The sequence below is a fragment of the Muntiacus reevesi genome, chromosome 3, assembly GCF_963930625.1.
Source record: "Muntiacus reevesi chromosome 3, mMunRee1.1, whole genome shotgun sequence".
Classification (NCBI taxonomy): domain Eukaryota; kingdom Metazoa; phylum Chordata; class Mammalia; order Artiodactyla; family Cervidae; genus Muntiacus; species Muntiacus reevesi.
Window position 1 is genome coordinate 2,903,318 of NC_089251.1, and position 24,703 is coordinate 2,928,020.

General features: G+C 62.0%; 1 protein-coding gene across 4 annotated transcripts; it reads left to right on the plus strand.

Annotated features, from left to right (window-relative positions):
* Positions 1-1,105: 1,105 nt before the first annotated feature.
* Positions 1,106-23,804, plus strand: SNAPC4 (small nuclear RNA activating complex polypeptide 4). Of its 4 annotated transcripts, none has more exons than XM_065928074.1 (24): positions 1,106-1,160; positions 2,201-2,341; positions 3,270-3,322; positions 4,393-4,560; positions 4,679-4,804; positions 5,163-5,241; positions 5,572-5,653; positions 6,373-6,477; positions 6,558-6,630; positions 6,848-7,012; positions 10,096-10,243; positions 10,405-10,511; positions 10,603-10,697; positions 12,493-12,587; positions 16,259-16,338; positions 16,627-17,028; positions 17,760-17,982; positions 18,358-18,428; positions 18,918-19,022; positions 19,667-19,694; positions 20,231-21,804; positions 22,131-22,271; positions 22,718-22,841; positions 23,628-23,804. In XM_065928074.1, the coding sequence occupies exons 2-23, from the start codon at positions 2,212-2,214 to the stop codon at positions 22,832-22,834; spliced, it is 4,167 nt and encodes a 1,388-aa protein (XP_065784146.1). In that variant the 5' UTR covers positions 1,106-1,160; positions 2,201-2,211; the 3' UTR covers positions 22,835-22,841; positions 23,628-23,804. The 4 variants fall into 4 exon arrangements, with proteins under 4 accessions (XP_065784146.1, XP_065784148.1, XP_065784149.1 ...); XM_065928076.1 differs by having other exon boundaries at positions 17,763-17,982; XM_065928075.1 differs by lacking the exon at positions 1,106-1,160 and adding an exon at positions 1,208-1,873.
* Positions 23,805-24,703: the final 899 nt, after the last annotated feature.

Sequence of the window (24,703 nt, forward strand, 5' to 3'; positions counted from 1 at the left end):
TTTTTCCTAACTGAGCCTGCTCTTTATGTTTGAGAATCGCACTGTTACCCTTGTTCCAACAGGTGGTTTGTGCTGATAATGAAGCTTTGTGGGGTTAGGCTTTGACACAACTGCTGCTGGGCCTGGCCACAGTGACCAAGCGCTGTGGACACCTGCAGGCAGAGCAGGGCTCTGTGTCCCGAGTGGGACACACTGGAGTCTGGCGTTGGAGCGTTTGCTGTCACGTGGTCGGATGTCCAAGATGCTCAAATTGCTAGGCCCTCTGATCTTAGCTCAGGAGTCTAAGGGCTTCTGGCCCCTCTGACTCCCTCTGACCTATATCTTACCCCCCTCACCACCTCCTGCTCCTGCCCACTGGTGAAAAGTGGGCTCCCAGGTCAGTTGTCAGAGCAGACTTGAGACCTGGTCCTCTAGCGGGAGAGTGTTGAGAGAGGGTCTCTAACGTGGGTACATGTGGGGGCATGGATTGTTCTACCCACAGCCCTGCATAGAGGGCACCAGATCATCAACTTCAAGTTCCCTTCACCTACCGGCCCACGGGCCGAGCTGGCTGGGCAAGAGGCAGGGCAGCTTGAAGTGTTCCACAGTAAAAGAAAACAAGATGACAAGTCACACTGGCTTGACTTTGCTGACCAGGCGTCTCTGCCTGTGGATCTGAACTCCGTGGGGTCCGGTCCTGGGCTATCACGCGGGTGCTGGGTGAGCAGAGATGCACCGACAGCTCTGCGGCCTCATCGCTGGCTCACTTGAGGGGCGTGGGCTCCCACCCATCCCGGGACCCTGGCCGCGGAGAGGCAAATTTGCCTCCCCCACGTGGCCATGGCCAGGACAGCCCTGAGCGAGTGGGTTTTCTCCTCGGCTCCTCTAGCAAAACCCTGTGGACAACTCACAGAGAACCAGCACAGACAGTCTCGAGGGCGGCTGCAGGAGATCAGACCCCCGGGTGCCTGCACCTGGGGCAGCAGCCGAGTGCCCTCGGATGCGCGTAGTCCCAAGGTTGGCCGCGCGGGGGCACCACCGGCCCGCCGCGAGAGCCCGGTCCCGACGTGCCTTGCGTTTCCGCCGCGGCCGTGGAGGCGGGACTTCCGGCCCGCGGCGGCGTAATCGTGCGGTTTCCGGAAGCGTGTGCGTGGAGGCTGAGGGGACGGCTGCGAGTCCAGGTGAGGAGCGGGCGGGGGAGGGCCGGGAGGAGGAGCGACCGGGGAGGGCCCAGGGGCGGCGGGGGAGGAGCGGCGAGAGGCGAGATGCTGGCCGGCTGGGGAGCGGGGTCCGCGCAGGGGCTTATCGCAGGGGTCCCGTCGCGGGCGCGCGGGCCGAGCGGCCGGGCCCCGCCGCCCGTCCTGGAAGCCTCGTTCCCGCCGCCCGCGCGCTGGGGGCGCTCCCGGTGGCGGCGACGGCCCTGTTTGTCGCAGTGGAGGCCTCCGATCGCCTGCACCGTGGGGCGAGAGTTGGGGGGAGTTGGCCGCGGGTGGGAAAGGGCCTCTGCGTGTTTTGGCCCCTGAGTCTGTGCTTGTGTTTCCCTGACGTTTCCGCTGCCGCCAGTGTATTCTCCCACTCCCTTATTAGACGTCCCAGACTGTTGTTCCCGAAGAAAAAGGGGTCCCTGTTACTTTCTCAGAGGCTTGTTCAGGCTCAGTCCCGAAAGCCAGGTGCTGTGCTAGATGCTGGGGCTTCAGCAAGCCCTGCCCTCTCGGAGGGGGCTTCCTCCCGAGGCTTTGAGCCCTGCCAGCTGGTGGGTGTGTGTTTTGTCTGGTGCCCGATGCCCTCTGTGACCAGCTCTGTGCTGGGGGGCGAGCGGCTGCACCTCGGGGTCATGGGCCTCATCCTTGTCTTCTAGTGACTTTGTCACTGCCCTCTCCTTTTGATGCACTGGGTAAGCAACTCACTCGTGGTTCCCTGGTGGGAAGACAGAGCAGGCAGCCGGGTGGTGGTGTTAACCATCACTACCCCCCACCCCCTCCTCCTGGCACTGGTTGCAGCCTCAGCGTGGCTGACAAGGCAAAGAGCAGGAGTTCACAGGGCCCTGGGGGTGCCAGGTAGGCCCAAGGCTCCCCAGAGATACCGTCGTCATACCTGGGCCTCTCGGAGCCCGGTGCCTGCTTTGGTCAGGCTTCCGCCATCCCCCACAGGGCCGAGCATCCAAGGGGCAGTTGGGGTACCCGCGTGCTCTGGGTTTCTGACATCTTAGGATGTGTTGCAGGCAGGGGCGTCATGGACGTGGATGCTGAGAGAGAAAGGATCTCCAGGGAGATCCAGCAGCTGGAGAGGATCCTGGACCCCTGCTGCTCGAGCCTCAGCATGGACGTCTCGGAGTCCAGTCTCGACTCGGATTCGGATGCAGGTCAGCGCCCACGCTTCTCAGTCAGAGCGGCCGTGTCTGCCCTTGGACCACGGTCAGCCGCAGTGCGTCACGCCGCTGGGTCTTCAGCCCTCTGGGCAGCGTCACCACGCTCCCGCATCAGCCCCTGCCCCTTGGTGCCACAGGCTGTCCTGGGAGGGGGCCCTGCTCTCCTTCTCAGGGGTCAGAAGGCTCCTGGCCTCAGCTTGTCGGCCGCCCCCCGGCTTGAACAGCCAGCCATAGCTGAGACCCCTTGGATCTCTTCCTGATGCTTGGGAGGCTGCCTTCTGTCTGAGGCCCCTGCTGCCAGGGCTCCCCTTCTGCTCGCCCCATGTGCTTCCCGGGCCCCAAGTGTCGCTCCCATCAGCTCTGGCCTGAGGCCTGCCTGCAGAGACCGAACCCTCCAGGGCCCCAGCCTCCCCCCCACTCAGGGTCAGGTGCAGCCCTAAGGCTGAGCCTCTCACGGTTCCCAGCTACACGGGCCTTTTCTCACCTGGTACTGGGCCGCTGTGCCTGTCCCTTCTCCCCGTCTGGCCAGCTCCAGTCCCCCCAGGACAGAGCTGTCTCACGTGACGTCTGCCCTGGTTGTCCCTGCGGTTCCTGTTCTCTCCATGCCTGGGGAAACCCCGTGTTATGCTGACACCTCGTTTTTCTGGCTGGTCCTGCCCTCGGCCCAGTGCCCACTGCACACAGAGGGCCATGCTCAGCACCCCACCCCACCCCACCACCCCCCGCCCCGGCACAGGCCGCGGGGACGGGAGGTCCACACAGCACGCGTCCCACCCAGGCCTTTTGTCCCCTGTGGACACCTCACTTCAGCACCCCCCAGTCTGAGGCTGCCCTGTCTGGTTGGTCACAGCAGCTGTGGGATCTATCCCCAGCTGCTGTGTCCAGCGCTAGGCACTGACACCGTGTGCTTGCATTCCTGCAGATTCGCTGCCTGACGAGGACTCGGACTCAGACGCCGCTGGCCCACTGCTCTCGGTAACCTGTGGCCTGAGGTGGCCATGCCTGCTGAAGCGGCCACACCACCCTGGGTCTGGGGAGGGGGCGTGCTTTGAACTCATTCTGGCTCTTCTGCGTTATTAAAGTACCATGGGTGTTGTCAGTCAAGAGAGAAGGGGTGTCATCAGAAGTACACATGTCCCTGGAGATACCGTCATCACAGCTGGGCGTTCGCGCCGGTCGTCTTCTCTTAGCTCCTGCCAGACCGACCTCAGCTGGACATGACTCGGGGAGGCTGAGTGGGCTGCCTGGTCCCCGTAGTCACCTCTCCGAGCCTCGGGGGCAGTGACAGCCCGGTCGGTGCACACGTGGCAGGCCCTAGAACAGCAGCTGGAGGCAGAGGAAGCACTCGGGTCTGCCGCTGAGTGCCTGTCGTTTGTTTATCTTGTGTTTTTCTGTCAGTTTGGGAAATTTTTATAAGTGGTTTTTGCTTTTCCATTGAGTCAGTAAACATGGAACTGCTTCCTGTCTGTAATAGCCGAGGGGCCCCCTAATGGGGCTTTACTGTAGTTCCGTAGCCTTTAGACTCGCCACCTCGGGGTGGACGTTTGGGTCCGCTCCGGTTTCAGTCTCGCCAGCACTGCGGGGCCCATGTTCTCACCACGTCTGCCAGCAAACCTGCTGTACAGTGAGTCCAGGTTTTACGGGAGTTGTTACTATCGACAGTGAAAACTGGTCATTTCCTCAGTTTCTCACCTGAGGGGTATTCTTAGAGATGGCCTGTAAATTAGTTTTTTTTTTAATCATCATTTTTTTTCTTTGTTTAAACTTACTCGCTTTTGATTGAAGGGTAATTGTGTTACAATGTAGTGTGGGTCTCTGCCACATATCAGCATGAATCAGCCATACGTGTACACGTGTTCCCCCCTCTTGAACCTCTCTCCCACCTCCCATCTAAACAAGGTCGTTGTAAACTAGCAGACGTGTCCGGGCGCTATGTGGTCCACGGTCAGGGTGGCGTCACACTGACCCAGCGGCCAGAACGCAGCTCACCTGGGGCCCTGCAGGTGGCGAGTGTCCCTCACCTGCAGTTTCCTGCTTGTTTTCAGGAGGAAGAGAGGTGGGGTGAGGCCAGCAATAACGAGGACGACCCCAAGGAGAAGGCGCTCCCTGAAGACCCAGAGACCTGCCTGCAGCTGAACATGGTCTACCAGGAGGTGGTCCGGGAGAAGCTGGCGGAGGTCAGCCTGCTGTTGGCCCAGAACCGGGAGCAGCAGGTCAGGCGGGCCTGGCCCGAGAGGCGCCACCACCCGGCCTCGGGGGCCAGAGCTCTGGGTCCCCTCCTCCAGGGGAGCCCCGTTGGCTGACCCACTGGTGCCCCTGTGTCTGCTGCAGGAGGAAATCATGGGTGACCTCGCAGGTGTCAAGGGCCCCAAGGTGAAGGACGGCAGGAGCCCGCCCCCGAACCTGTACCTCGGACACTTCATGAAGCCCTACTTCAGGGACAGGGTCACGGGAGTGGTGAGTGGCCCGCACTCTGCTCGCGTCCCTACACCCTGCTGTGGGCGTCGGAACTTTCTCGAATTCTTAGGAGAGTGTTCCCCAGCCTCACTGAACTGAAACCCTGCCGGCTCCAGGAGGGAACATCAGGGCTGCGTCCCTGGGAGGTAGCGGGTGACCTCACCCCACGGACAGGCGGCACCGACTCGTCCGCACAGGGGCAGCCCCGCCAGCCCTGCGCCAGCAGGTGGTGTCTGGAGCCAGCCCCCAGGCCGTGCCCTAGGCCCAGGCGTCTGCACATGCTGGGGGACAGGGTCTCGAGACCCGGTGGGGGGCACAGCTGGCTCTGCCCGCAGCGTGACCCGATGTTCTCCCACAGGGTCCTCCTGCCAACGAGGACACGCGGGAGAAGGCTGCCCAGGGCATCAAGGCTTTCGAGGAGCTCCTGGTGACCAAGTGTATGAGCCCCGGCCCAGCCGGCACCTGCCTGTCCCTCCTCCCCGCCCCAGGAGTCCGCCCCGACCGCTGGCCCAGTCCCCTGAGGGCCTGCCTTTCCCCGCCAAGTGGGGTCACGGGTCGTGTTGTGAGGGACAGACCGGGCCTCCCCGGGCTCGCCCCGTGCTCTCCCGCCTCGCCCCTGCTCTGGGCTGTGTGCTGGGGGCGAGTCCCGGGTGGTCTCCTTCAGCTCGTTCACTTCCTTGCCACGGGCTGGATGGGGTGGGCTGGGGGGTGTTGCTAACGGGGTGTGACCCTGAGTTACCCCTGTCCGCGTCCTCATTTCTCCGCAGGGAAGACCTGGGAAAAGGTCCTGCTCAGGAAGTCGGTGGTGAGTGACCGCCTGCAGCGGCTGCTCCAGCCCAAGTTGCTCAAGTGAGTCCGGAGGCTCCCTGCTCTGGGGCAAGGCCAGGCAGGCTGGCAGCTCCATGGCCAGAGGCCCTGGTGGCTGCGCCCACTGCCCTGCCAACATCCCTCCCCTGCAGTGGGAGCGGCACTGCTCCAGGCCTCTCCCTCAGGTGGGGCGTGTGAGGGCCGGCCTGTCCTCCCTGCGAGTCGTCGGCCTGGGCGGTCTCTCTGGCCTGGGCTTAGAAAGAGGACTGTTGGCAAGATGGGTGTTCCATGTGTGCTGACAGGGTGTGCTCTCCCGACCACACCGCAGCACCTGGGGTCAGGCCAGGGGTCCCCAAGGCCACCTCCTGGCTTGCGTGGGTCCGGGCTTGTTGTGGGGGTAGTGGGGTCACGCCTCGGGTCCTACTCGGCTCGTTCTGGAGGCGGTTGTCTCTGAGGGTCAGCACATCCGGGGATCAGACGCCGTGCTGGGTGCAAGTGTTGTTTCCTGTGTCAGCACTGCCGTGTGTGCTGCCCGCGTGCCCGTCACGACACCTCACGCAGGGCTGCTGCTTCCTCTCAGGGTTTGTTTGCGGGGGAGGGTCGGCCTTTGGAGCCTGTGCTCCCCACGGCTGTACCACGCGGCGTGCTGGCAGCTGACCAGCTCTGCAGGCTCCCGCCCAGATCCGTGAAATAGCCAGGCCAGCCGGCTGCGGGACACAGCATCGCCGTCGGCCCCACAGGTGACTCTCCCTGCCTTACAGGCTGGAGTACTTGCAGCAGAAGCAGAACAGGGCCACGAGCGAGGTGGAGAGGCAGGTCCTGGAGAAGCAGGCCAGGGAGGCGGAGAAGGAGGTGCAGGATATCAAGTGAGCGATCCTGCCGGGGCAGGCGTGGTCCACGGGGAGCTGAGGGCCAGCGTGACCCCGTGCCCCCATCCTCTCTGCAGTCAGCTCCCGGAGGAGGCCCTGCTAGGCGACAGGCTGGACGGCCATGACTGGGACAAGATCTCCAACGTCAACGTGAGTCCCAGCGGCCAGGGTGGGGCCAGCACTGGTCACTGAGGCCACGATCTGCGTGAGCAGCTAGGCCTGCCGGGACTCCCGCTGGTCACGTGCACGTCCAGCAGTATGGATTGCTTTGGGGCCTCTCCACTGGCATTTCCCGGCAGCCTGGACAGAGACCCCACTCTCCGCGGCCCGGCCATGTAGACAGGTCTGTCTGTCTGTCTCTCTACAGTTCGAGGGAGGCCGCAGCACGGAGGAGATTCGCAAGTTCTGGCAGAACTACGAGCACCCAAGCATCAACAAGCAGGAGTGGAGCGAGCAGGAGGTGGCCCAGCTGAAGGCCGTCGCAGCCAAGCACGGCCACCTGGACTGGCAGAGGATCGCCGAGGAGCTGGGGGTGAGGGTCATGCCGCGGCCAGGGCCTGCCCTTGGAGCCGCCAGAGGGTCTGCTCTGGCCACTCGGGAGGGCGGCCGGAGGAGGTCAGAGGCTGCTCGGACCACACCACCTCCTGCGGATGCCCCAGAGCAGCCTCGGTGTTCCGCCCGCTCTTTCCCCTTCCCGAGCCTCACCTCCTGCTCCAGAGTGTGCTCTGGTGGTCTGGGAAGACTCTACCTGGTTCCTTTGGTTTTGTTCTTTCTCGTCTCCTAAGGCAGGGACTGAGTTCTCACTCTCATCTCTCTTTAATGAAGATGGTGTTCAAGGCCCAGTTTTCTGAGAACAGCATGGTACAAAACATCTCCTTTTTATCGGTTTTGGAGTGACTATAGCTTTCGTTGTCTTTTTGGATCTTAAGTTAGGTAGAAGTATGCTGTATCATTTTTAAACAGTGAGGTTTCTTAGAAACCCTTTTATTCTTCAGTTTGAATTTTATGGCAGTTTTTAAATTTATTCTCATTTTATTTTTTTGGCCACTTCACGTGGCACACAGGATCTTAGCTCCCCAGCCGGGGGTCAGACCTGCACCCTCTGCAGTGGAAGTGTGGAGTCTTAACCACCGGACCACCAAGGAAGTCCCTAAAATCTTTTTAATTTCTCACTTTTGTGACCAAGTGCATGGTTGCAGCATACTCAGCTAAACTTAGCAAAGCCATTTAAAAACGAAAGTGTGTCCTCTGTCCTGAGTCTAGGAGTCTGTGAAAGTCTGTTAAGTAGAGTTTGTTACACCATGAGTTCTGCTCTGAAGCAGTTGTGTTCATGCGACTAGGCTGGAACCTGGCGTAACAGCGCAAAGCAAGTCCTTCTGTCCTTTGTCTCTGATGGCCTTGCGACTGCATCTAGATGCTGTGCGGCCCAGTGCGCATGCGTTTACTCACTTGGTGAATGGCGCTTTAAAAAGTCACTTTATACACCGAGTCCTGACGACGGGACCCCCAGGGAGGTGCTCCCTGTGTCGGTGCTCCCTCAGTGTCTCTCTTCTATTTGTTCATTTGACTTTGGCTGTGTCAGGTCTTCCTCACCGTGTGTGCACTTTCTCGAGGTGCGGCCTGCGGGCTGCGCGTTGCGGTGGCTTCTCTTGCTACAGAGACGGGCTCTGGGGTGCGTGGGCTTCAGTGGTTGTAGCACACAGGCTTCATTGCTCTGAGGCATGTGGGGTCTCCCCAGATTAGGGATCGAACCCGTGTCTCCTGCATTGACGGGCAGATTCTTTACTGAGCCACCAGGGAAGCCCAGTTATTTTAAAACTTTTTTTGTTTTGTTTTGGCTGCGCCGCGAGGCTTGTGGGATCTTAGTTCCCTGACTAGGGATCAAACCCATGCTCCCTCCAGTGGAAGCGCGGCATCTTAACCACTGGACCACTGAGGAATTCCCAAGGCTGGTTTTTTTTTAAAGCTGTTTTAGGTTCACAACAAAGCCTGAGAGGAAGGCACAGGGCTTTCTCACATGCCCTCTGCCTCCACACATGCACAGCCTCGCCTGTTAGGAGCATCACTCACCAGGTGTAGCTTTTTTTTTTTCTTTTTTACTAGGGATAGATCTACACTGACTTGTCGTGGTTCTCATCTATATACATTTAAGGTTCCTCCATGTCTTTTCATGGCTTGATGGTTCTCTTCTCGTTCACACCGATTGATATTCTATCGCCTAGATGGGCAAGGGTTTTCCATTCATCTACCGAAGGGCATCCTGGATGTGCTTACAGGACTTGTCGATTATGGGTAAAACTGCCGTTAACATCCACGTGCCCGTTTTTGGGTGGAGGGATGTTTTCATCCCTTTGGATAAATACCTAGGAGCACAACTGCTGGATCACACAGTACAGACGTGTTTAGCTTTGTGAGAAGCCAGCAGGCTGTCTCCGAAGTGGCTGTGCCGTGCCACGCTCCCACCCCTGGCTGGTGCGTTAGGGTTCTGATTCTTGGCCGCTCTTGTAGGATCTCCGGTTAATCTGCGTTTTCCTGGACGACTTGTGAGGGGACATTTCCCCCACGCGCCTATTTGCCTTCCATATGTCGCCTTTGGTGAGGTATCTGTTAAGGTCTCAGCCCAGTTTGTGGTCGAGTTGTTCACGCTCTGACGTGGAGTTGTAAGTGTTCTTCATGTGATTCAGGTAACCGTCCATATCGGGTGTGTCTTTTGCAGGTATCTTCTCCCAGTCTGTGAATCGTCTTCTAATTCTCTCGCCATTGTCTTTTTAACGTCAGTGAAGTCCAACTTAGGAATTCTCCACTTTACAGGTCGTACTTTTGATGTCTCAAAAGACATCGCCAGCCCTCGTGCTCTGTAACCAGAGAGCTTGCTCTGGGAGAGAAGACACTTCACGTCACCACAGGGGGCTCATGGGAAACCCCTTTTCCACAGATGAGTGAGGGGCGGATATGCACAAAAGTGTTTACAGTGGGCCCCCGGGTGCTCCGTGCTCGGCTGGAGTGCAGCTGGAAGCTGGGGGGCCTTCACCTCAGAGCTCTCCCTGAGAGGGCGTCCCTGGACACAGGCGCCACCCCAGGGACTCTAGCACCCCACCCCAACACGTGCACCTCTCAGCTGCCCCTGATGGGGGCTTCAGAGGCCGCCTCAGGCCACGGCAGGGCCGCGGCCCAGCCTGTAGCGCAGGGCGCCTTCGCTGCAGACCGGGCCGAGCGGGGGCCTCCCCTGGGAATCCGCGCTTGCGGTGATTGTGCTGTCATGTCAGGGCGGTACTGTGACGTTTATGCTCACGCTTTGATGAGCTGATGTCGGGGACCCTCTTTAGTGGCCCTGGGCCTTCTGTCGGGGTGCTCTCCATCGTCCCCCGGAGCGGCCCGCTAACCCCTGCCCCACTCTCGGCCCACAGACGCGCCGCAGCGCCTTCCACTGTTTCCCGGGGCGGCCTGCTAACCCCTGCCCCGCTCTGGCCCCGCAGACGCGCCGCAGCGCCTTCCACTGTCCCCCGGGGCGGCCTGGTAACCCCCTGCCCCGCTCTCGGCCCGCAGACGCGCCGCAGCGCCTTCCACTGTCCCCCGGGGCGGCCTGCTAACCCCTGCCCCGCTCTGGCCCCGCAGACGCACCGCAGCGCCTTCCAGTGCCTGCAGCAGTACCAGCAACACAACCCGGCCCTGAAGCGCAAGGAGTGGACGGAGGAGGAGGACCGCATACTCACGCGGCTCGTGCAGGCCATGCGTGTTGGCAGCCACATCCCCTACCGGAGGAGTGAGTCCCACGCCCGCCCGGAGAGGCCCTGGTCCCAGTTGGCGGGGCGGGGGGAGGTGATGTGTCATCCAGGCCGCCTGCGGTCAGTTCTCTGTGGACGGCGTGGCTCCGCTCTGGGTGACCCAGGAAGCGCAGCGCCAACCAGCCCCCTCTGTCTGCAGTTGTCTACTACATGGAGGGGCGGGACTCCATGCAGCTCATCTACCGCTGGACCAAGAGCCTGGACCCCGGCCTGAAGAAGGGGCTCTGGGCCCCAGAGGAGGACGCGGTATGTCTGTGGGACTGAGGACTGGGGCCTGGAGTTTGGGCTGGCCTGGGGTGGGCAGGTTGTGACCGGCTCCGCTCCTGTCTTCCTGCAGAAGTTGCTGCAAGCAGTTGCCAAGTATGGGGAGCAGGATTGGTTTAAAATCCGGGAAGAGGTGCCAGGTAGGAGCGATGCCCAGTGCCGAGATCGGTGAGTGGGACAGCTCTGGGCAAAGGAAGGCTTGCTGGGGCTGCTTCTGGGTGGGCCACCAGACAGGCAGGGAGACTGGCCCAGGGTGGCCTGCTGGCGTGGGACGAGGGTGTGGCCTTGGGGCGTGGAGGACGCGGATGAACCCGCTCAGGAAGCAGGGTCGCTTCTTTTGAAGCCAGACGTGTGCACGGGCTCCGCTGGACGTCCTTCAGGATCCGCTGGTGGCAGTTTCCCTGGGCTTTTTTAAACAGCTTTATTCTATAATTCACATGTAAACCATTCAGTTAAAGTAGATCGTTCTGCAGGTTTGGGTGTATTTCTTGAGCTGTGTAACCGTTATCATAATTCTAGAACATTTTGATCACCCCACAAAGAAAACACTACTCCCTACCAAAAAAAAGTTCAGGAATGGACCAAAGGAACCTCCCTGGTGGTCCAGTGGCTAAGAGTCTCTGCTACCAGTGCAGAAGGCCTGGGTTCCTTCCCTGGTCAGGAGCTTGATTCTACAGGCCGCAGCTAAGACTCTGCACAGCCAAACAAATGAGTAAATATTTAGGGGAAAACAAAGAGCACCTAGTGGGCTTGGATGTGCGTTTCTCCAAAACAGACGCATGAACGGCCACTGAGCACGTGCAGAATGCTGACACGGTCGTTGTAGAAATACAGGTCAGAGCTACAGCAGGATGCCGCCTCACACACTCTAGAATGGTTCATGCTTTGTGAAAAGGAAATAACAAGTGTTGGAGGGGATGCGGAGAAATCAGAACCCTTGTACACTCTTGGTGGGGTTGAAACGGGGCAGCCACTTGGAAAAGAGTTCAGGGATTCCTTAAAAGGTGAACAGAGAATTACCATATGATCTTGGAGAAGGAACTGGCAACCCACTCCAGTACTCTCGCCTGGAGAATCCCACGGACAGAGGCGCCTGATGGGCTACAGTCCATGGGGTCACACAGACTTAGGCACGACTGAAGCGACTTAGCGCACCATGTTGTCTGGCAATTCCACCCTGTGCCCAGAACAGCGGAAGTCGGGGACTCATTTGTCCGCCCCTGTTCACAGCAGCACTGGGCATAGCGGAAGGAGGGCGTGACCCCAGTGTCGGCAGATGAGCGGGTCAGCACGGTGCGGCTCTGACGTGTGGACACTGAGTGACGTTCTCACCCGCGTCACACCGTGACCGAACCTCGAAAGCACACGTGTGTGCATGTGTGTACTCGTTCTCAGCTCTGCCTACAAGTGGTATCAGGTCGTGTGGGGATTCTGTTTAACCTTCCAAAGTGGCTACACCGTCTTAAATACATCCCCCCCAGCAGAGTAGGAGGGTCTCTGTCTTCCACGTCTTCGCCCGCACGCACTTCCTTTTTGCTTCAAGCCACCCCAGTGGTGTGAAGTGGAATCTCACTGCGATTCTGGTTTGCATTTCCTGAAGGGTGTGGAGCGCCTTTCTCGTGTGTTATTTGGCTATTTGTGTGTCTTTTCTGAAGAAATAACTATTTCTGTCCTCTGCCCATTTTTAAACTTGAGTTAGGGTGCTTGGTATATTTCAGGTACAAGTCTCAGCAGACACATGATCTGCGGACCCCTTCTTCTAATCTGTGGGTTGTCTTTTCACTTTCTCGAAAGTGACCTTTGAAGCACAAAGGTTTCTAGTTTTGCACAAGTCCAGTGTGCCTGCGTTTTTCTTCTGGTGCCTGTGCTCTGGGTGTCAGCTTAGAAACCGCTCAGATGCCAGGACCACGCAGGAGGGCGTCTCAGCTTCTAAAACGTCCCTTTGTTTTTATGTCGCCTTCAGATATCTCAGAAGGTTACATTTCAGCTTGAAAAAGGGACGATGGAATCCTAAAGAAGTGGAGAAGTTAATTGAATTGATAGAAAAATACGGTGTCGGTAAGTTCTTATTTCTCTGTTCTTGTATTCTTTAGTTTCTCACATACTGGCTTTAACATTTGCATTGTCATGAAGTGATTCTAAGTCTAGTAACCACCTGTCCCGTACAACGGAGAAGGCAATGGCACCCCATTCCAGTACTCTTGCCTGGAAAATCCCATGGACGGAGGAGCCTTGTGGGCTGCAGTCCGTGGGGTCGCTGAGAGTCGGACACGACTGAAGCGACTTAGCAGCAGCAGCAGCAGCAGCAATCCCATACAGTTAGCGTTAGGTTATTGCTCGTATCCCTTACCTTGTGTATCACATGCCGTGGCTGATCTGATTCTGTAGCTGGAGGTCTGTACCTCTCAACCCCGCCTCTGTGTTGTCCCACGCTAGCCCCTCCCCGTGGCAACCACCCGTGTCTGCTCTGTATCTGAGTCCGCGTTCTGTCTGTTCTGTGTGCTTTGTTTTTTAGATTTCACACGTAAGTGAGGTCACACTTTCTCTGACTGACTTCACTTGGCGTCACACCCTCTAGAGCCATCCATGTTGTTGCAAACGAGAAGGTTTTTTTCTTTCATGGCTAAGGAATATTCCATCGTGTATATGTGGAATATATCTTACTTGTATTTCTTTGTTCATTCATCTATCAGTGGTCACTTAGGTTGCTTCCGCGTATTGTTGTAAATAACACTGCTGTGGATGTTGGTGTATTAACTCCTCTTCAGATGTTTTGGAAAAGTCTCTTGTGCAGCCATCTGGTCCTGGACTTTGGTTTGTTTAGAGTTTTATTATTATTACTGATTCAGTTTTATTCCTGGTAATCAGTCTGTTCATAGATTTTATTTATTCCTGACTCAGTCTTAGGTGAGTGTACTTTTCTAGGCATTTATCTATTTCATCTGGATTGTCTAGTTTTGTTGTTTTTTTTTTAGTACAATGCTTTGTATTGGTTTTACATTGTTTAGTTGCTGTCATGTCCAGCTCTTTGCGACCCCATGGACTGTAGCCCACCAGACTCCTCTGTCCATGGGATTCTCCAGGCAGGGATACTGGAGTGGGTTGCCATTACCTTCAAGGGATCTTCTTGACCCAGGGGGTCAAACCCGCCTCTCCTGTGTTGTAGTTGGGTTCTTTACCACTGAGCCACCCAGGAAGCCCATGATGGTCTTACACGAGCCTTCACATTTCTGTGGTGTAGGCTATAACTTCTTTTCATTTCTGACTTTGTTAATTTGGGCCTTTTCATTTTCTTTGATGAGTCTGGCTGAAGATTTATCAATTTTGTTTCTCTTTTCAAAGAACCAGAACTTAGTTTCATTGATTTTTTTTTTTTTTAATTTTTAAAATCATTTTATGTATTTTTTTGGCTGTGCTGGGTCTCCGTGCTGCATGGGCTTTTCTCTAGTTGCGGCGAATGGGGGAGTCTCTAGGTGCAGCGAATGGGGGCGTCTCTGGTTGCGGCGTGCAGGCTCCTCACTGAGGCGGCTTCTCTTGCTGTGAGGCGCGGGCCTCGGTAGTTGCAGCCGTGGCCTCAGAAGGTACAGCCCCAGGCTCTAGGACACAGGCTCGGTACTTGTGGCACAGAGGTTCAGTGGCTCCCGAGCACGCAGGCTCTTCCCAGGCCAAAGACTGAATCCATGTTCCCCGCAGTGGAAGGGGGATTCTTAACCTCTGGACCACTTGGGAAGTGCCTGTATGTGTCCATTAATTCCATCTGGTCTAACATGTTGTTTAAGGCAGTGTTTCCTTATTTTTTGTCTAGGTGATCTGTCCATTGATGTAAGCGGGGTGGTAACGTTCCGTACTATATCATGTTACCATCAACTTCATCTTGCCTAATCCTCTACGTTTATTTCTCAGCACTAGGTCAGTTAGGTCCCCCGTCTTGGCGAAGTGACCGTGTGTAGGGGGCATCCTCTGGGCCCAGCAGCAGTCTCTGCTGGTCTCCAGAACGCTGTGCTCTGGGGGTGCCCCGGTGTGGGGTGTCTGGCAGGATTGACTGCTGAGGTGCTGCTGGCGGGCAGGGCTGGGGCCCAGCTCAATGGGCTGCGGGGCTGCACCTGGCGCAGTGGCTCTGGGCCTCCTGGAGGGCAGGGCGGACTTCCACGGGGTTGCCGGCACACCCGGGGTGCGGGTGGGTTGTTGCGGGGCCCCTGCCAGCCGCTGGAGGGCAGGGCCGTGTCTCTGGAGTGGGGAGGCTAGAGGGAGGTTCCAGAAGGGCAGCCGCCCGCCCCGGTGTTACCATGGCAGGCTCGGCCCCCGGCAGTGGCTGCTGCCAGTGTCTCCACGCCAGGGGCGTCCTGCTGCCTCCCGCCTCCGAGAGGCGGTCCACGGCCAGCTGCATGTCTGCCCCAGGCACCTTCCAAGCCACCGTCTCAGGTCTCAGGTCAGACTGTGTGCAGAGTGGAGCCTCTGTCTCCTGCGGCCCTCTGCTCCCATGAGCGCCCGCCCTGCCGGTCTCCTCTGCATGGCGCTGACTGTGGAGTGGCGGCGGGCGGAGGTGAGCTTGCGGTCTTCCCACTCAGGGCGCTTGGCACCCTCGGTGAGTTCCGGACACCGTGCTGCCCGGGTTTCTCGCGGCCCCGAGGTCCTGGCTGCAGCTGGAGGCTGTGGTTTGCTCTCCTCCCAGGCTGCCTCCCCGGTCATGGGCCCTTCTGCTCGTTTTCATCTGTGTCTGTTTTGGCTCTGCCACGTGGCTTGTGGAATCTTTGCTCCCCCACCAGGAACTGAGCCCCGGCACCGAGCAGAGTCCTGACCCGCCGGGCCACCAGGGGATTCCCATCCCGCCTTGTCTTTTTCTGTCCGTCAGCTCAGCAGGTGGTGGCGGTTGTTTGTCTTAGAAACTAACTCAGGTTTATCACAGGGAATTGAGGGTGAAGATGCATGGAAGGAAGGAAAGGAGCACAGCTCGTCTCCCATCACTGGAGGCGGCCGCTGGGCTGCGGCTGTCGGGTCCGTCCCTGTGCGGGGGCCTCTCCTGGAAGCCGGCTTGTTTAAGCTGAGTCTTTCCACTTCATTGAGCAGCCGTGTTTCACTTCGCGATGTGTCGCTCCCTTGTCTGTTACCAGTATTTCTCTTCGTCTTTACGCGTCCTGCGTCCTCATCTTCCCTCCATAATCACGCATATTTTCTTGAGCAGGAGCGCACGGGTTACTCACCCGGTCCCTGACGACGGGCGTCTGCTTCTCGTTTTCCATCACAGGTGGAGCGGGCTAAGCATTCAGTGGCTCTGTCCTTGGTATGTTTATAACATCTTCTTAGAGTGGACCCTGAGGTGTCGCACGGCCAGGTTTGAGGGGCCTGTCACACGCGGGCCGACTGCCCCGTAGAAGCAGTGCCCGACTTGTCGTCCCACCCGCACAGTGTGGAAGAAAAGGCCAGATGATCTGAAGCGTCTGCCTTACAAGCCTGGGCACACAGCTATTCCAGGGCCGTTTTACAGAAGCAGGGATGGCTCTTGAGTCACAGTCGTATATCTGCTAGAACCTCCCCGCAGGGGTGGTCATCTGTGAGTCGGATGCCAGCCTGTCATCACCTGTTCGGGCTGGGGAACAGCGTCAGGGTTTTGATGGAACCTGGTGCAGCTTGTGGAGGAGCCGCCAGCACGCTGCAGAGCGGAGGCTTCGAACCTGTGTTGTCAGAGCCCATCTGTAGGAAGTAACGTCCGTGTTGTTTTGCTCTTGTAGGTCACTGGGCAAAAATAGCCTCTGAACTACCGCATCGGTCAGGCTCCCAGTGCCTCAGCAAATGGAAGATCATGGTCAGGGTGAGGCTTTACTAGAAGTCGGCCAGAAGGGGTCCCCACCCCCAGGGGGCGGGCAGTGTCACCCCAGGCAGGATGAGGGGACAGCAGCTGGGGGGCAGGAAGGAGCGACATCTGGTCCGTCCTCGGTGTCTCTGCTCCCAGGTGCCTGAGCACTGAGAGAGACCTGGCCTCTTTGTTGGGGGGGGACGGTCCAGCCCAGCACGTCCAGCCCCCGCCCCTGGCTCCCTGCGGGCGTCCCTGCTCCAAGCCTACCCCTGCTTCCCCCTCACTGGAGCCCTCCCTCCACAGCAGCGGCAGCGGCAGGCCCGGCGGCGGGCCCCTCGCAGGGCGCGCTGGAGCCCCAGCAGCGGGAGCAGCAGCGACGGCAGCTGGGAGGACTCAGAGCCTGAGGAGGCACCGAAGGACGCCCCGGAGGAGGCCCCGGCGGGCAGCCCGGAGCCGCCGCCAGCTCCATACACCGTGCCAGACATGGACCTGTGGGTGCCCGCCCGGCAGAGCCCAGAGGAGCTGTGGGGAGCGGGCGCTGGGGGCTGCCCACACCCTCCCGAGGGCCCCGACATGGCCCCGGCCACGGCCCCGGCCTCCGCAGGGCAGCTGGCCTCCAGGGGGCGGAGCACCAACCCAAGGAGCATCAGGTGCCTGTGCCCGGCCATCGCTCAGCGCTGGAGCTCCGAGGGGCCGCCGGGCGAGGTGGGTGCAGGGGGCGGCGTGCCCCTGCCCGGGGTCGCCGGGGCTGCGCCCAGTGGTGGCAGAGGCCTCCCCACTGCACGTCACAGCACCCACTCCTGGCCCCTTCCGCAAGAGCTGCCCTGGACAGCGGCTGACTCCCTGGAAGCCAGCCCCCTCCATCACCCCAGCTTGCTTGCTTTTTCTTTTTCTTTTTCCCCCCACAGCCTGTGGGTTCCTGGTTCCCTGGCCAGGAGTTGAGTCCAGGCTTGAGCTGTGAGAGCGCAGAGTCCTCACCCCGGACCTGCCAGGGCATCCTCCCGCTTATTGGCCCTCAGTGCCCCAGGGCAGAGCTGTTGGATGGCCTTAGGGACCCACCGCCCTCCTCTGAGGCCGCCTCTCTGCAGAGGGTGTTTCCCCCACAGCCCTTGTGCAGGGCCGTGCGGGGTCCGGGCAGGGAGCTGTGTGTGCGCCCAACGGTGGCCAGCCTCGCAGGGTGTCTGTTCAGGGCGCCCCTGGGGCTGGGGCCGCGTGTGCTGAGGACAGGCCCACCCGCTGGTGCCAGCCACAGTGCCCTAGGCCACCAGGATCACCCCCACCCCCGCCACCTGCCTGTCTCCTCACCCTGCCCCTCCCGGCCTGGGCGTCCCCCCACCCTCTGGCACCTGGTGGGAGTAGAGGATGGCGCGGGTGGGCACGTGGCAGCCCCGGAGCGGAGCCCAGCCCGTATCCCAGAGGCCTTTTCCTCCCCACAGCAGGAGAGGCCTGGCTCAGCCCCGGGGCCCAGCCCTGGCAGCAGCAGGGACGAGGCCAGGCGCCGTGTGCGGCCACCGTGGGCCAGGGCCGTGCAGCAGCGCCAGGGGCACGCCCTGCAGTGGAGGCTCCTGGAGCACAAGCTGCTGGCGGCCGTGAGCCCGTGGGTGGGAGAGGTAGACCTGCTCTGCGCACGCCCGAGGCCCGCCGTGCGGCCGCGTCGAGGTACTGCCCGGGGTCCCGGGAGGGGGAGAGGCAGGGGCCGGGACCTGCCCTGCCTGGGAGGGTGGAGGGACAGGGGCCCGCGCACCCGGTATCGACCTGCAGGGGTTTGGTTCTGCCTCCTCCCCCCGCCCCGTCCTGCTCAGCACGTGGCGGCCAGCTCAGGAAGGGGCCCCAGGCTCACCCTGGCATTCCCAGTGCGCGGGCGCCCACATGGGGGGCGTACGCTCCCGGGGGCGGGAGTCTCGGGCTCAGGAGCGTCCATCCGTGACCGCCTGCCAGCCTGCTCTTGGGGCCCTCGCCCACTTTGTAGTCGAGTGCCGCGGCCGCTGGCGTGGCGTCTCTGGGTGGCCCTGTTCATGTGCCGTGTCCCCTCAGCTGATGGCATCAGGAGACAGCTGCAGGGCGCCCGCTTGGCCAGCACCCCAGTGTTTGCCCTCTTCATTCAGGTGAGAAGCGTGCGAGCACAACTCTCTTCTCTTGTCCTGTACTTTTTGCTGGAGTTTTGAAGTCTGCAGTGGGTTCATGTCTCCAAGTCCAGGCTTTCTAAGGCCGTGGATCCTTGAAAGAGGTCCTTCCCAGGCCTGTGACTCTCGGCAGTGGAGACCACGAGGAAGGGGCAGCCTCGGCGTGTCCCTGCCACTGTCCCAGTGTGGGAGGGCCTGGACATCCCGCGGGCCTGGGCCGGGGCAGGGGAGGTGGGCGACAGGCAGCCTGGAGGACCCGAGCCGAGGCTGGGGCGGGAGCCACGTGGCCACGGTCTCCTGGACTGTGCGGCCCGGGCCAGGCCCCCAGGTGTCGGACAGCTCTGCGAGAGCCGCTGTAGTCAGCGCGGGCCTGAGTCCCTCCGCGGACAGCCTTGTGGGGGCGGGGGAGCCTTGGGACGGCGGGGGGGCCTCCCGTCACGCGGTGCCAGCCGTGCACCCTGCGCCCCTCAGCTGTTCCAGATTGACACGCCTGGCTGCGTGGAGGTAGTTCGAGAGAGGAAGGCCTGGCCGCCTGCCCTGCTCCAGGCTGGGGCCTGGGACCCGCCGCCCCTGCAGGTGAGGACTGAGGTTGAATGCCCGGCTCCCCAGGCGCCCGCCTCCCTTCCCTCCTAGCCAGTGGGGCAGTGAGGTGTTCCTGGGTTCCCGGAGGCTGGGCCAGCCCCGAGAGCAGCCTGTGCCCGTTGCCGGGAGAGTCTGCGGGTCTCCAGGGTGGGCCTGGGCCCCTGAGGGCCCCTGAGGCAAGTCCAGGGGGTGCAGAGCTCCGCGGGCACCTAGGCTTGCCTGGCTCCCTGGCTGTCCCTGGTGCCCTAACCCCCCCTGGGGGGGCGGGGAGCCGTTAGGCACCTGCTGCCCTCGGCACTGGCCCCTGGGGTGGCAGCCAGGTGCCAGTGGCCAGGTCCTTGGACCACATCCCTGAGCCTGGTCACTACTGGAGGAAATGACAGAAGAGTGATGCTGGTCGGAGGACCAAACATGGCGCTGTGGTGCCCCATCCAGGCCTGGAGCCCCATACCCTCCCACCTAAGCAGCTGGACCTCCTGGCTCTCCCTGACCCCACCAACTCACGCTCTCCCAAGGACGCCTTGGCATGGTGTCGCGAGACAAGGGGCTGGGCAGCCCCGTGTGTGGCGGCGAGAGGCGGCGTGGGGAGGCATGGCGGTTGCCCTGAGGCGCTGACGCCGTTCTGCCTTCTCTTCCAGGAACCCTCGAGCGCCCACAGCGCCCCAGGTACCGCCCACCTGCCTCGCTCTTTGTCTGGGTGGTTTGTATCTAGGCCTGTCCCAGGCTCTAAGTTCTAGCCCCTTGCGGGGGTCTCTGAACTGGGTTCAGGCGCCTCAGGGGCGCCTGGCTGGTGTGCGCGGTCAGCCTTCCCCAGCCAGCCAGGAGCAGGGGCTCCCTCTGGGCCCAGGCGTCGGGCACGGCCTCTCCCGCCGGCGGCCGCCTGTCCCCACACCAGCAGACGCGGGCAGCGGCCCCGGGTCCTGGGAGGTGACCACGAAGGGCAGGGTGGTGGTGCCGTCTCTGTGAGGGTGTTGGAGGTGCAGGGCCATTGGGGGCTGGCCTTCCCCCAGGCCCGCCCTGGACGGGGCAGAGTGTGGGGGCTCGGGACACCCTCGAGGTGGGGGTCTGGGGATGTGCAGGCAGACGGACAGCCCTCAGCCCAGCAGCCGCCCCCAGCAGCCGCCCCCGCCCCTCGCGCCCTTCCCTGGGATATAGTGCCCGTTGCCGGACGTGCCTCAGCGTGCGTTCTGTCCTCCCCCCAGGCTGCCTTACCCAGAGCGTGCCGGCCCAAGGGGCCGCGAAGCAGGGCACCTGCCCTGAGGTGGGCAGAGGGATGCAGGCCTGCTGCGCAGCGTCCACGCCCCCAGCGCCCGCCCCAGCCCCATGCAGACCCCGGCCCAAGCCCAAGACGGTGTCTGAGCTGCTTCGGGAGAAGCGTCTGCGGGAGGCCCGAGCCAGGAGGGCTGCTCAGGGCCCCGCCATCCTCCCGGCCCGCGTGCTGGTCTCCTCGCCCGTGGTCCTTCAGCCTCTGGCCCCCGCAGCCGCCCCAGTCCCCAGCGTCGTGCTCTCTGGGCCTGGAGGCCCTCCGGTGACCAGTTTCACTGCTTCGGGTTCCTGGGCGCCAGCCAAGGATGAGCAAGCCCCGACTCTGCACGCCTTTGCCCTCGGCCCGGCCGCCTCCAGGGCCCCCGGCCCGGTTCCTGCAAGCTGCCCGCTGAGTGCTCTTGGACAGTCTCAGGCCCCTGCCACGTCCCGGAAGCAGGGCCTGCCCGAAGTGCCCCCCTTTCTGCCCGCGGCCCCCAGCCCCGCCCAGCTGCCCGTCCAGTCCCTCAGCCTGACGCCAGCCCTGGGCACGCCCGCGGCGGCCAGCACCTCTCTGCCTGTCACCTGGGTCCTCACGGCACAGGGGCTGCTCCCCGTACCCCTGCAGGCCGTGGTGAGCCTGCCAACGTCAACAGGGGCTCCTGACCCCACACGGCTGTCGGTGACTCTGCCGCCCTCGCCCACTGAGACCCCAGCCAGCCGGGGCCCCGGGTTCCCTGAGCAGAGCCACCCTGGGCCGCCAGCAGCCAGCACAGACTCGGAGCCAGAGCCTCCCTGCAGGACGGAGCCCTTGAGCGAGAGCCCCGCAGAGGTGGCTGAGGCTTGTGGCCTCGTGGGACTCGCCTCCCCTGGGGAGGTCCTGGCGGCTGGGGAGACATCTGCACCCACGACTCCCTCCCAGGAAACGCCCCTGGCCCACCACCCAGTGACTGGGCCCCCTAGCTCCAGCCCACCGCCTCTGCACGGGGCCCCAGGGGCTGCCTCAGGGCTCAGGGAGCCCCGGCCTCTGGACCTGGAGGAGCCCCTGCTCTCCTGGCTGGGGCTGGAGAACGAAGCCCTGGACTTGAGCCTCCTTTCCCAGGAGAGCGAGGCCGCTGCGCGGGAGTGGCTGCAGGGGCAGCAAGGGGTGCCCATGCCTGCCCCGGGGAGCCGGCTGGCCTACCAGCCGCCCATGCTGTGCAGCCTGCGGGCGCTGTCTGGCCTCCTGCTACGCAAGAAGGACTTGGAGCACGGGGCGTCAGTCCTGGTGCCCGGCAGTCCGGCTGGCGCCCTGCAGGCCTCGCTGGGGCAGGTGCGCGAGCGGCTCCGCGACAGCCCCGCCTACCTGCTGCTGCGGGCGCGCTTCCTGGCCGCCTTCGCCCTGCCCGCGCTCCTGGCCACCTTGTCCCCCCGCGGCGTCCCCACCACCCTGTCGGTGAGCACCGGGCCGGACCCTGAGACAGACAGTGACCAACTCGACCTGGAGGAACCGGAGCTCACCGTCAGTGACGGGGACCCCGGGGACCCTGCCCAGGTAGGCTGTCGTGGGCCCTCACCCCCTTTCCCACGGGGCCCTCACCAGCCGGTGTCTTGCCCGCCCGGAGTGGGGAGGGGGCAGGGGGAGTAGGGGGAAGTCATGGCGGCTGACCTCAGGAGGAAGAGACCACGCCACGCCGCCCTTCGCTCGCGGACTCGGCAGCGGGAACCTCACAGCCAGCGTGGGGGGGGGGCGGGGGGCCTGCCCCAGCGGGCAGCCGCCTCAGTGTCTGAGCCCCCTGCTGCACACGCACACCCCACCTGCGCCCTGGGGAGGTCTGTCCAGGTGTCCAGCTGCGGAAGCCATGCCGCTTTTGTTTCTAGACAAGAACCCGGATACAGACACGGGAAGGAGTCCCTGTTGCCCTCAGAACATGGAGGGCCCTCGGGTCCCTTGCGGGCGTTGACCCTTCCAGAGAACCCCCCGGAGCAGCCCATCCCCGTCACGTGGGGGTGACCACAGCAGTGAGGCTTGCTGCTGGATCTGTGGCCCCCCACACCCCCCACAGCTCGGCCTAGCCCACTTCCCTTTCCCGGGGTACGGCCTTAGGAGTCTGGAGGGTCTTCCAGGCTGAAGCAAAGGGCAAGCTCTGATGGCCTCCGGATACTGAGGGGAGGAGACCCACTGTCCCCAGCAGCGTGGGCAGCTTCCCTCGGGCCCTGCCCCCTGGCCCAACTGGGGGAACCGTGGTATAGGAGGCTGGCTCTCAGTGGGGGCTGCTCAGCGGGGATTGGAGTCCCCGGGTGAAGGAGGGGTCAGCAGGAAGTCAGAGCCCCGTATGGCCCCAGGAAGATGGCACCCCCCGTCAAGCTACAGTGGGGACACGCCCGAGGAGCTGCCCGCTCCTCCCTGCCCTGCTGCCTATCCATCTAGGCTGGAGGGTCACTCTTGTCCTCTGCCTGGACTTTAGGGAGCCCCGGACCCCGGCCGGGGCTCTGCCCCTTCCTGCCCAGACAGCCCCGACGATCCGGATGTACTGCAGACGCGGCACTCGAGGCATGTCCGCAAGCGGCGGCGGCTGCAGTGAGCCGCAGGTGAGTGCCCAGGCTCCCCAGCTTGCCCTGGCTGCGGTGCTGCCATGAGGGGTCAGGCTTGGCACATGGGCCTCCCCTCACCCATTCTCCCCTCCCCGGCTCCACATCCCCACCTTCGCCGCCGCCTTGCGGCCGGCCCCCCTGTGCCCCAGGGCCTCGGCACCACCGGCCCTCTGGCCCTGTCCTCTTCCCGTCTGCAAGGCTGTTCCTCCCTTCGTTTGCCTCTCCGCTTGGCGGTGCGCTGCTCAGACGCCCTCCCCTGCTCTTATAAGACAGCGTCCCCTTCCCGGGGCCCGGCCGTCCTCACGGTGCCTGCCCTCCCCTGACACCTGATGTTCACCCACGTGGGTCCAGCATCTCCCTCAGAACGTGAGCCTGTGGGCAGGTGTAGGGTCCCCTGTGACCAGGTTGCCGGCACCAAGTAGGTGCAGCCTGGTGGGTCTTCATGAACTGAGACTCGGACCCAGGAGGGTGTTCGCAGAAGCAGGAACTGCGGTCTCTGAGCAGCGTGGACGTGCTGCGGGAGGTCCTTGGTCCTGGAGTGGACGGATGAGGCCGGCATACGGGGTCCTGGGTGGGTGGGGACCACAGAGGGCTGCTTGCACTGGGCCCACTCAGGCTCCAGGGCCTGTCCTCCACGCGGCCCCTCCGTGGACCGCAGGTGGCCAGTACGCCCTGCTCCTCCCCGCCTGGCCCCCCGAGGCAGCGCCGCACCTTTGCCTTGCCATCCACGGGGTCCAGCTGGGACCGGAGCACCTTTTCACGACGGTGGTTTTCACGTTCTAGGACTGCCCAGGGCCGGCCGGCCAGTGCCGCTGACAGGCAGGGGGGCCTGTGCTGGACCCGGGCGAGCCTACGGGGAGGAACGCTCCGCCAGCAGTGACTGCGTCGTCCTGGCTCAGCTGGCCCCTAGGGCACCCAGAATGCTGGAAGGAATAAAGAGATGTCCTGTTTGTGATTAAAAGCAAAGCTATGGACTCTGTGGTCTCATCAAGTTCTGCACATGCTGGCAGTTGGCCAGCTGGGCCCTGGGGTCTGCAGAGCGGAGCCCCTACCCCCAGGGCCTCTAGGGCCTGGGACGGGGGAGGAACAGGTCTGCTTGTTGGGCAGAAAGGCTGGGGACTGGCTCCAGGCAGAGGGCAGCCCACACCCACCCAGGGGCTCGGGGCTCTCCTGGTGCTGCTGTGGGTGGGGCAAGCCCACTTCCTCTGCCGTCCAGACCACACAGGCGGGTCCCAGAACCTGTGGCTGTCTGCTGCCCACAGGCCCCCGGCAGCCTGCATGGCGGCCACGGGCCAGTGCTCCTGTGATTTTGCGCAGGCGTTTCTTTGGCAGGAGCCTCGTGCCCTCTCTGGCCCTCTGTCTGAAGGAGCTCATGTCTGGGGGTCTGGTTACACTCTACAAGGCTCCGGGTTCTCCTGGGGGCTCTGTTCTCACACACCGCTTCCTTTTGCATTCATTTATCACGGGAGGTTCCCACGCAGAGAAGCGGGGCACGCGCTCCCCAGACAGCAGTCCCCGGGGTCGCTTGTCTCCCCTTCCTCCACGCCCAGACCCCACGGGTCTCACGGCCGTGGGCTGATTTGCCCACCGAGGTGTGTGTGTTGGTGCCCAGTCCGCAATTCACCAATTCCACTTTTCCTTGTGACTTCCTCTGACTTTGAGGGTTAGGACGTTTGTTATTTGATTCCCAGATTAATTTTCAAGCACACCGCGAGGAAGACCCCTCCGCAGCCTCACTGCACAACGTGGGAACACTAGCTCACAGAGGGCCCAGGCCCGCGCTCTGCCTGCCCCCCGGGTGCGCAGGGCTGGGGCCGCAGCTCACACCTCTCCCACAGCAGGAGGACCCCGCCCCCAAG